Source organism: Myotis daubentonii, chromosome 10 (assembly GCF_963259705.1).
Source record: "Myotis daubentonii chromosome 10, mMyoDau2.1, whole genome shotgun sequence".
Classification (NCBI taxonomy): Eukaryota; Metazoa; Chordata; class Mammalia; order Chiroptera; family Vespertilionidae; genus Myotis; species Myotis daubentonii.
This window is the reverse complement of record NC_081849.1, coordinates 47,076,792-47,089,053: the sequence shown is the minus strand read 5'-3', so window position 1 is coordinate 47,089,053 and position 12,262 is coordinate 47,076,792. Positions and strand designations below refer to the sequence as shown.

The 12,262-nt window shown below is 35.6% G+C and overlaps 1 protein-coding gene across 10 annotated transcripts in view; it reads right to left on the bottom strand.

Moving 5' to 3' along the window:
- The window catches only part of AKAP9 (A-kinase anchoring protein 9), a 134,822-nt gene that overhangs the window by 37,994 nt on the left and 84,566 nt on the right, over positions 1 to 12,262 (bottom strand). For 8 of the 10 annotated variants that reach the window (XM_059712266.1, XM_059712259.1, XM_059712268.1 and 5 more), the window contains 3 exons: positions 3,198 to 3,360; positions 2,182 to 2,394; positions 967 to 1,005 (listed from right to left, as the gene is read on the bottom strand). In XM_059712266.1, the coding sequence (XP_059568249.1) occupies positions 967 to 1,005; positions 2,182 to 2,394; positions 3,198 to 3,360 (415 nt within the window). Of the gene's footprint in view, positions 1 to 966; positions 1,006 to 2,181; positions 2,395 to 3,197; positions 3,361 to 6,646; positions 7,386 to 12,262 lie in introns of those variants that run through there. The other 2 variants (XM_059712269.1, XM_059712261.1) reach the window with 2 other exon arrangements.

The following is a 12,262-nucleotide window of genomic DNA, read 5'->3' as shown; positions in this document are numbered from 1 at the left end:
CAAGGCAAGTAAAAGTTAGAGAAAAAGAAATACAACTGCAATCAGAATTTTGTGTTAGTCTTAATCCTTATCAGATCCATATTCCTGAGTGAGTCTTGCACACTCATATATATATATATGTGTGTGTACCAAGGGAAAAGGATACGTAGGAAAGGCAGTGTGGTGTAGTGCTTACAGTCCTGCCATTTATCTTCTATGTGACACTGAACATGATGCCCTTCTTTTTCCTTATATATAAACTGGGAACAGTAACAGTACTGATCTCTAGGAGTTACTGTGGGATCAAATGAGTTAATACATGTAAAGAATAGTGCCTAGGATGGTAGGCACTATATAATTGTTAGCTATTATTAATATTAATCATATAATAATAAAGTATATGTAGCCAAGTAAAACAATTCTCTAATGAAGAAAATGGAAGAAACAAAACCCTAGAGTCTTGATACTAACTGGTCTGCCAACAAACTACTCAGGACTAAGAATCTAGAAAATCTAGGAAGCTTGCCTTTTAAAACAATACTGACTTAGATGTTAATATAAAAGTAAATCAACCAGAAAGTCTCTTTATGGAATTCATTGATTCTCTTGATGCCATCATCTTATATACTTCTAGATTTAGAAATAGCATTTTGAAAAGCCATAGGCTGTAAGAGTTTAATATATTTGTTAAAGAAAAAATGTTTAATAAACCAACATAAAACCAACATAAAAAAAATCAAAATGGTCTTAAGCTCTGTGGAAAAACAGATATAATAAGATGATGGTCACTGTGAATCTTAGCTGTTAATTTCAAATATAAATATGTATTTTTATTGTAAGAAAAGGTTTTGTTAAAGAGAAAAATTAGTATGAGACACAACAGCAAAATTAGAGATATGCTAGTTGGTTGAAAATCCAAGTGTCACCCAATTTTTGGAGTTGTAAATTTAACACCCAAAGATTGGCCATGCAATTGTATAAACACACCTGATCCACGTGCTGCATCGATTGCAGCATCTACTAGTCCTATGAGAATAGAGAAACAAAAAACAAAAAAACAAACAAAAAAAACACACACACAAAATATAATTTACTATTTTCTATTTTCTAAAATAGGGTAATATACACACAAAAAGAATTAAAAGTAAAAGGTGAACCATTGAATATTAATGGTAACATTTTGACACATGCCAGTGTTTCTCAATTTTACATATATGAGCCATATACTTTCCATATTAAAAATTCCAACTCTAGCCTTGGCCGCTGTTGCAAAATGATTAGAGCATTGGCCTGTGTACCAAAGGGTCTCTGGTTTGATTCCCAGTCAAGGGCATGTACCTGGGTTGCAGGTTTGATCCCTGACTCCACTTGGGGTGTGCGTGGGAGGCAACCAATTTATATGTCTCTCTCATGTTGATGTTTCTCCCTCTCTCTCAAAAAATCATGAAAAAAATATTCTTGGGTGAAGATTAACAACAACAACAAATCCAAACCTTTTGAACAAATTTGAGCAACCAAATTACATATATTACAAAAATGTATGTTGTGTTTCTCAACTAGTAAAACTACACACAATTCCAACAGCTTGTGAAATATAAAAGTGAGGATATGATAAAAAGGATTTAAAGTTCCATTGTTACAAAGACTGACATTTATGTTTTTACTATTAAACACACTTTACTTCAAATGTTACCTACTTTCTTACTGAAGAAAAGATTAAAAGTCATAAATTCTTTGAACTCCTACTTAGATTAAACTAGATGTCAGTCTATTTTTAACAGCCACTGACCTTTTCAAGCTATTCTCTTGTAGGCCAAAATCCACCCCCACCTGCTCACTACTAATACCAGATCAGTGCTCTTCATTACTTAATCCAAGTATACATTTTTGCTGCCTATCTGCTATTAAAAGAACTGAATCTTACTGAATTTAAAAAATATCCTGCCTCATTATGTGCAGCTTTCTCTTGAAGCAGAGGTTTAAAGAAAAAAGAATTATCTTTTCCTGTTAAAACTTGCCAAAGGAAAAAGAAAAAAAAATTCTGATCCCACATATTTGGCTAGTAAGACATTTACCAATAAGGTAGATTTTCTTATAAATTTTTGATCTCTACATAAAGTACGTGAATAATGGCACTGAAAGGGGGAAAAAGCCACCTTGAACTTTTAAGGAATGTTTCATACAAAGTCTAAGAATACATACGCTGTTCGATTGGGCCTGCTTCTGCTTTCATAGCCTCCTTCTGTCTGCACAGCAATTCTCTTTCTTCCTGGATCTGCTGTTGCTCTGCTTCCAATTCTTGTAACCTGTTACTTGCACATAACAACTCCTGCTCAAGTCGATCTATTATATCAGCTTTTTCCTGAATTTGCCTTTCATAAAGGGTTTTTTCATCTGCATAGCCATCAATGACACCTATAAGATAAAATTAACAGGAAATGGGATTATTACTTATTTCAAATTATACCGTTAGGTTTTATATAAATAAAAGGGGTATACTGCTAGCAAAACTAAACCACTCCAAACTATTAGCAGTCTTGAGTGAATTTGCTGCTGCTGACAGCAACCATAGTATGTTCAATGCAGCTTTTTTTCTTGTTAACCATTATACCTAAATATGAAATTCCTCTGAACTTTCTGTGCTAATGTATCACATCATGTGGGTTTAACTTACTTTATTAAACACATATAAATAGATAGGTTCCTGGAAACCTATATATAAATCAGATGCTTATGAACTGAATCACATTTTAAATTTACTAGAGAAAGTTGATATTTAAGTGATTCTACAAGGCCAACACCCAGCACAGCAGGGTGCAATATAAACAGCCTGGGGCTTTACAGACTTAAAGCCTGGCATCACCATTTAATGGTGAGTGACCCTGAAAAATCTTTAATATCTTAGCTTCCGTTTCCTCATCTTTAAATTACAAGAGTTGTCTTAGGATGGTGGGATTATGGTAACAAACTACCATTACCCATTTCTGTATTTTCTAAAAATTTTTATACATTCTATAATTCTATTAAGTACTTTTTATAATTAAAATATATATAGTTTTAAAAATTGTTTGAAGTAATTTGAAGACAAATTACATCTACTTTTTAATGGTCACTCTAAATTAGAGTAGATTACTGGTTTCCAAACCTGGCTTGCATCAAAATCTCTATATTTAGACTAGAAATTTCCCACCCTCAGTTGCCAATGGCAAGTTGCTCACCTTCAGCCTTACTAAGCTCCACAGCCAGCTGCTCTCTGGCCCTGGACTCCTCATGGAGGCGCTCTCGCAGTTCTTCTTGGCACTTAAGGGACTCTGTCGCTTCTCGTTTCTGTCTAAATGACTCACGCATCAACTCTGTCTGTGTAACCCTTGCATGTTCGAGCTAAACGAGAAGGGAAAGCATACATGAAGGAAAACAACTAGTGTTGGTAATACCAATGCCATTCCCCATTAAAGCTTAAAAAAGAGATTTTAAATAAGAGTAAAGGCATACAATACTTGTTGAACTGTACTCATTTAATATTTTTAGTACATGCTAACATTAGTAGGTGGGATAAACAAGTAGATTAGCTGTGTACAACTTTCAATAAAAGATGTATTCTAGTTTAACAGAAAATTGCTTCTTTTGTAAATAAACCACTTTACATCACAAGATCTGTATTCTATTGTATAAAGAGACATAAAAAGTAAATAAGACGTAGGTTCTTTTTGTATTTGATAAATAATTTTATGTAACTATATGTTCTATGATACTTTATTTCTTTTATATTTACATTTATTTATTAATTGTGACTCCTACTGCACACTGTGAGGGACTAATAATATATGATTAAATACAATGATATCCATGAACAAAATCACAGTGGCAAAACAAAATGAAATTACATTTATAACTCATGTTTTAACTAAAAGCCTTGTTTCTATCCATTTGTGAAACAATGACAAGGTTCTATATGGTTATTCTGTTTCTTTTCAAAACCTTAGAACACAGAGGCATTATCCAAAACACAGTCCCCTTAAAATGCTGTCACTGGCACACAATAACTATGTGCCAAAAAAATTTTTAAGATGACAAGATAACGCTCAAGTATTGTACAGACTCAAGGCCAAAGCTCTCAAAAAAAAAAAAAAAAAAAAAAAAGAGAAAGAAAGAAAGAAAAAGAGATCACCGTTACCAGCTGCATGAAATTACAAAAAAGCACTTGTCTCTGACTTAGTTTTCTGGCTACTGACTGCTAATCTATTCTTACTGAAACAACTACATGGGAAAAAAATTGGGCTCAAATTGAATACTTAGTTCTAGATCAGTGGTTCTCAACCTTCCTAATGCCGCAACCCTTTAATACAGTTCCTCATGTTGTGGTGACCCCAACCATAAAATTATTTTCGTTGCTACTTCATAACTGTAATGTCGCTACTGTTATGAATTGTAATGTAAATATCTGACATGCAGGATGTATTTTCATTGTTCCAAATTGAACATAATTAAAGCGTAGTGATTAATCACAAAAACAATATGTAATTATATATGTGTTTTCCGATGGTCTTAGGCGACCCCTGTGAAAGGGTCATTCGACCCCCAAAGGGGTCGCAACCCACAGGTTGAGAACCGCTGTTCTAGATGATTAACACTATTAAATTTTTTTTAAAGCAATGACCACATACATTAGTAACAGGCTCACAACAATGTCATAAGAATTTGTAAATTTACATATAAAGTACTAAGTATATTAAAAATATTACCATGTCTTAAGCTTAAGATAGGAATCAAATGTAGTGGTTTCTGATTTATAGTTATGTATCAATAATGTATTATAAAATTATAATATTTAAGTATATTTTTATTTTTAAAGACATCTACCTGGTCTTCACATCTGAGTGGTATTTTCCATAGCAAATAGATTTTAGAGTTACTAAATAAAACTTTTTATTGTCACTCTAAATCAATTTCTAAAATATCTGGTATGCAATCATTCAATTTAAGACTCATAATGAAAAATAAGCATACATTTTAAATAAAATATTTCCTAAAATATATATAATATGTTGCTACCTCAACAAAGATAAAATTATATGTTTTTACTTTAGACTGATAAGAGTACTTTCCTTTAAATGTGGATAACTAATATGCATTAATTTTTATCAATATTAATTTTTATTATAAAGAAACATAGTCATAAAGTATGAACTATTTTTTATATAACTACTCTCCCTGAATTTTTAGCCACAGCAAATATTTAAAAAATATATCAATTATTTCTACATGTACATATGTTTCCTGAAAATATTAACTGGTTCCCTGGTAAATACATGAAATCACTAAAAGAGTTCAAAGCTCTAACTAAAAAGAATATGAGTCTTTTTCCTTTTTCAAATTTACTGTACAAATGCAACAGAGTACTTGCAACAAAATACTTACTTTTAGGTAAGAAATTAAGTAAGTCTTTGCTTCTATATTCTACTTCTTGACAGGATCTAAGCCAGTCTTAAAGTGCACTTAACTGTTTGCCATAATACATCTACTTTATGTACAGCTGCTCTGTACATAACAAAATATGTTGGAAGAATCAAATACAGTAAATTTGGCCAACAAATTTCATTATCATGCAGATGGCACATGCACTTTGTTGGAATAAGAGATTCCCTTCAAATGTTCACCTAGATACTTTATACTTAAAAAAACCCTCTTCTATCCAGTTGAGGTATTATTTATCCCTAATACCTATGTAATACCTAGTACTTACTAAATATGAAATTTCATAATCAATATTTTCAAATAATTTAAGAAACCTATCATTACATTGAAATATGTCTAAAGCATCAGTAAATATTCTGTCACTTTAATATAAAAGTTTCAGGGTCGGTAACAAAACTGTTCTGAAAACCATCTGGCTTGTTAAATATTAGCTAGTATATTATAGTTAGTCATTAAAGCCATAAAAAGTGCTGAGTAACCAGTAGCTACACTGAATAACTTGTAGTGAATCATTCACAACATATTTAAATCAAGTGAACCTGAAATACCAACCTATGTTAAATAGGTGTATCCTGAACAATGCTTATAAAAATATTTTTCACATGAAAAGCAGAAGAAAAAAAAAAGGTTTTTCCTCACAGGATTAGTAGCAATATGAAAACAGTGAAAATAAAGTTTCTTAGAAAGTTAGCAAAAAAATTTAAATTAGAATTCAGGTCTCCTTTTTCCTTGTCTGAAACTATGGCCAATATGCCATATGCTTGTTAAACATTTCCTAATTGGCTCCATAACAATTCACTTAGCTACTTTAGGTTTCACAATGCCCATTTCCTCAAATGGTTCCATTTTTACATCATAAATATATAAAAGCAAGATTCTTCAGGACAAGCCAAGATCTTTGAAAATAGCTTGTCTGGCCCGGGAGAACTGTAATATTATCTCATTCTGCTTTCATAGATAAAAAATGTAGTTCAAGTTGGGTTCTGAGACCAAATTTAGCCCTTCAATACATCCAGGATGAATAAGAGATAGTAACACACCAAATAACAAAACAAGATTCTATTCTGTTTATCCTTACTAAAAGCATTTAAACTTCATTTCTCACTGTACATTTTTTTAAAAAAACTAAATGTATTAAAACAAAGTATAAACTAAAAATAAAAGTATAAAAAATCAAATATTTTATACTTACTGAATAAGGAGGGGTAGGCAGTGAAATTTTAGAAATAAGCTTTAATATGTGCCCATTTCTTTTATGAATAAAATGAAAAATAGAAGTATTAATAATTACTGAGTTATTTTCATCCAAATGTTCACATAGAGGAAATGGATGTGGTAAAGGCACACGAGATTCAACCTCATAAATGTCTTCATCTTGTTCTTCCAACCATGAGCCACTGAGTTTGACAGTTGCCAAATAGGTCCTGTAAGAATCCATTCTAGGAGATGCAGCTGCCAAAGTTCCTTATTTATCAGTTTTCCATTACATTAAAAATTCTTTTTAAGTTTATCAAGACATACCATAGCAGTATAAAAATTTCTTTTTAGCACTATCCAATAAACATTATAGTGCTAATTCATAAAAAACTGAACAAAAAAGAAAACCCCCACAAACCTAAGAAAACACCTAGATCTTTCAGTCAACAAAACGAAACAAAAATAAAAGCAAGCAAACAACTTTTAAACTAGATTAACTAAATCCTTGAAGAATGAAAGGATAAAAATATAAATATCAAACTGGCTGAGCAATAAAACTGCTTTCAGTATCAAATATGTCTGTGAAATAACCCTTCCAAGCCGATCCTGGCAGGGAAGGTCAAGTTTTAAATCTCCATAGTAGCAGTCTTGAGAAATGTAGTTGCAACATTATCTCCCTTGTTCTTGTTGCTTCACTCAATTCAAAAGTAAAACCTCTTCTGACTGAGCTATTCAAATAGCCTTTCACGCTGCGCCAAAGGATTCTAGTCAGTGTCCCCTGAAGAAAAGGTCAGAACAGAGGGTGTGGTTTAGTGTACCTATAGGTACTCTGACAGGTGGAATGTGAATTAATACGCCCACAAAAAGGCCTGCCTAACAGGATTCCAGTTCCATGTAAGAGCTTTGAAAAGGGTATTTAGATAAGTTATAATGCTTCTGAGATAAGCTAGTGTTTTTCCATCCCATTACAATTTTTGTTTAATTTAAAAATGTGAAACCACATTACCAATGAGTTCTGCAACTAAATGAAATAATCATAATTATTTCTGGAAAACTAAGTACTTCTTTTTGATATTTCCTTAGAAATAATACTCATTCTTTTAAGCAGTTACTAGAATACAGGGTGGGGTAAAGCAGGTTTACAGTGTGAGTACACAGAGTTTATTCTTGTACTATTATTGATTAATTATTGTATTATTTTCCTTACAAACAACAATAATCCTATTTTTGTCCCACCCCTGTATAGATAGTCCAGTTACGACCTATTTCCACACTGAATTGTTTATAGAGTGAATATTAACAGAAAAAACACACACCTCTTTTGAAAAGCTACATAGTTGGTAATTATATCACATAAGATACACTACACTCTTAACTAAAACTTAAAAGCACAAGTTGTACATAATAGCCTTCTTGTAGCTCAAAAAAAACCTGGGCAATAGTGAATAAACCAGCTACTCAAAGTTTTAAAAGATGAGCAACTTACTTTTCAATTAAAAGATCCTCAAAAGTGAGAGTTGTTTTTAAATAAATGAAAAAAACTTTTATTGTGGTGCCTTTTCTCTATCTAGTAACTAAATATCCTAAACCCATAAAACTTATCTTTAATGGAAAACCCCATATTAAAGCAAGGCAGTATTATTAACAAAAATCCATCTTATAGTCGTTTTCACCACACAAAATTGTTAGAGGAGCCAATACCCAAGGCTAATAATTAGGGCAGAGAAAATGAGGTTTTCTACAGAAAGCCCAGAATCTACAGGGAGATGGTTTGTGGCAAGGAAGGGGCAGCTGCCTCTTACAATTCTGGATTAATTAATGACAAATTTCTTATGTGAACCCTCCAGTTAGTTGTCTGAACATCTGTACAAGATGGAGACGTAATCCTACCACTGATGCAGCTAAATGTGACATTACTGGGATTCAGCAGAAAAAAATCATCAGCATTATGGCCACTCAGCTTTATGAACTGGTGGGACTCATGCTTAGCATGTGAAATACCTCTCAAAATACTCTTTCTTGGCTCCCTTTGCAAATTACAGTTTATTTGGATACTCTGGTGTCCAATTTATCTTATTTGAAGCAAAAACAAAGTGCTGAAAGTAAGAAGTATCCCTTTATAAATAGAAACATTTAGGTCAAGATAAGAACTAACTACAAAGGAAAGAGAGAAAACACCAGGGAGGAAAACAAGACTCAAGAAAGTAGTAGATTAAGATTCAGAATGGGGCAACAGCCCTCGTAACAACAGTATGTTAACTGACAGCATATATATTCACGTTCAGAAAGGTGATCCGGAATTAAAATAATTCAAATCATAGTCCCCCAACCTAATTTTGAAAGCGTGTAAAACTTGTTTCCATCCATGTAAACACACACACACATTTATGTGTAAGTGGTATCTCTTTGTAACTAAGAATAAAGGTCAAGGTTAAGAAAATAACCACCAAAAAACACAGTAGAATTAGGGGGGAAAAGACTCAAAACAGCAGTTAAGATGATTTAGGAGAGGGGCAAATAGCTCTCCTAACAACAGTATATAAACTGTGATAGATTATAACTAATATCCAGAAAGAATACTCTGAATTAGAATAATTCAAGATATATATGTGTGTGTGTATTTAATTTTAGAAAGCACATAAGACACTTTGAAATAAAAAGTTAAAATGACTTCAATTATTTAGGATACCCTTTTAATTATCCAGACTAGTTCATTATCTCCAGGTTTCAGATAATCAAGATTTTAATGTATATTTGAAGACTTAATTTGTGGTACAGTTATGTTTCCCAAACTAACTAGCTTGTACAAACTAGGTTATTTGTACAACCTCAAGCTATTTAACCTTTTCCCCCAGAACTATTTCCATCAAATTGTAAAATATTTCTGTTGTTCTCCTTTAGATTTTTATTTACTTATTTCTCTAATGATAATGAATACTGGATACAATACCCCAACTAATGCTTATAATAGCACATTGGGGACAATGCTAATGGCAAAATGTTTCAACAAAAAAATGACAAAACAAAATCCTAACTTGTACTACTGCTTCATCCTCAGGAAAAGTCTCTTTTTTTGAGAAAATATAGAAACATGAAGTTTAGGACCCACCATTCTTAAAATGATAATAAATTCAAGAGAGTTGCCTACAATAACAATCACTCTGTGAGAGTACATTCTTTATTCATTCATTTCTTCCAAGGACTTAGGAATCTCTTGGTAAATAATCTTCTGTGGCTCTCAATAGTATCTCTGGGTTCTGAAAACTTTGTGAAAGACTATTCCTACAGAACAGACTGATTTCTATTTTCACCTGACCCCAACAATCAAGACTCTGAAGCCACACTCTCAAAGATAATGTTCTACAGAACCACAGAGAGACTGCTGAATAAGGAGTAGGTTATAGAGACTTATCTTTCTAAAGGCTTGAGGACAGTCTCTAAGTCCTTCTCTTCATATTATAATGAAAGCTATCAGAAATAGGAAACTGCAATGGGCTGAATATAAGCCCAATTTTATAGTAGCACGTTTGGGCAAAAGAGAAGTTTAATCCATCATAATAAATGTATTATTATATGGATTTGGACATACCACTGGGCAAGTCACTTGTCAAATCAAATACATAAAGTAAAATACTACTACAATAGATATTATGAAATCAGCCTAAAGGCAGATGCCCTGATAGTTAGTAAGAAAATGCTTACTAGTTATTTTATTTTTAATTATTAAAAAAAACATTTTTATTGATTTTTTGGGGGGGCAGGGTAATACTGGTCAATAATCTGTCATAATGAACATATAGGTTTAAGGTGTGGGTTTTTATGTTACAAGATCTATATATTGCACTGTGTGCCCACCACACAAAGTCAAATCTTCTCCTGTCACCATATATTAGAGAGAGGAAGGGAAAGGGAGAGAGGGAGAGAGGGAAAGAGACAGAGTGAGAAAAACATTGATTGGTTGTCTCACTCATGTGCCCCAAACCGGGGATCAAACCTGCAACCTGGGTATGTGCCATGACTAGAAATCAAGCCCGAGACTCTTTGGTACAGGGCTGATGCTCCAAATACTGAGCAGCACACCCCGGCCAGGACCCAGTTCAACATTTTAAAAATAAATAAGTGAATTTACTTCATTTTAATAGAAAATAATTTAAAAAATTCTGCATAGAGAAACTTGAGACAACTATCATACATGATGTAAAAATTTTATAAACAGAAAACTGCGATTTGTTATAAATACCTTGCTTTAAAATTTCTATAAAAACTAGAAGCCCAGCGCACGAAATTGCGCGGCCCCACCCACCCATGCGGCCTGGCTGTGCTCACAGCCCCACACACCCGCACACACAGCCCTGCTGACCTGCATGCGCCTCGCTGCGCTCACCGCCCGACCCACCCGCGTTGGTCTTTGGTCATTATGGCGTTAGGGCCACAGTCCTTTCATAATATTGACTAGAGGCCCAGTGCACAAAAATTTGTGCACTCGGGGGGGGGGGGGGGCTCAGCCCGGCCTGTGCTCTCTCGCAGCCTGGGACCCCTCGGGAGATAATGACCTGCTGGCTTAGGCCTGCTCCCAGGTGGCAGAGGGCAGGCCCAATCCCTAGGTGCAGCCCCTGGTCGGGCTCAGAGCAGAGCCGATTGGGGAGTTGGGGCGCCACCCCCTGTCATGCACAGAGCAGGGTGGATCAGGAGGTTGCGATGCCACCCTCAGTCACGCTCAGGGTAGGGCCGATAGGGGGGTTGGGGCACCGCCCCCTGTCACACTCAAGGCAGGGTCGATGGGGAGGTTACGGCGCCACCCCGTCACGCACAGAGCAGGGCCAATCAGGGGGTTGGGGCAATGCCCCCTGTCACTCACAGAGCAGGGCCCATTAGGGGGGTTGGGGCTCTGTACCCTGTCACGCACAGAGCAGTGCCGATCAGGGGGTTGAGGAGCTCCCCCCTGTCACTCACAGAGTAGGGCCGATAGGGGAGTTGGGGCACCGCCCCCTGTCACACACAGAGCCGCAGGGCGATCAGCGGGTTTGGGCGCTGCCCCCTGTCACGCTGATCCCGGTGCTGGGAGGCCTCGCGACTCCGCTGATCCTGGTGGGAGGCATATTACCCTTTTACTATATAGGATAGAGGCCTGGTGCATGGGTGGGGGCCGGCTGGTTTGCCCTGAAGGGTGTCCTGGATCAGGGTTGGGGTCCCCACTGGGGTGCCTGGACAGCCTGGATGAGGGGATGATGGCTGTTTGCAGCTGGTCACACACCCTTCAGGGTGGGGGTCCCCACTGGGGTCCCTGGCCAGTCTGGGTGAGGGGCTGAGGGCTGTTTTCAGGCTGGCAGGTGACTGAAGCTCCCAACCGCTCCTTTTTTATTTTCTTTTTTATTCTGGGCCAGCTTTAGCTCTGAGGCTTGGCTCTAGCTCTTACGCCTCCACTGCTGAAAGCAGGTATCTGGTTTGTTTGGGTTCTATAATCGAAACACTGTTTCAACTCCAGCTCTGAGATCCCGGCTGGCTGAAAGCAGGTTTTTGGGGTTTTGTTTAGCTTCTATATTTGTAACAATGTTTCAAACTGCAAGCTCAGAGGCCGGCAAGGCAGGCAGGGAACGTTGGCTTCCTCCAT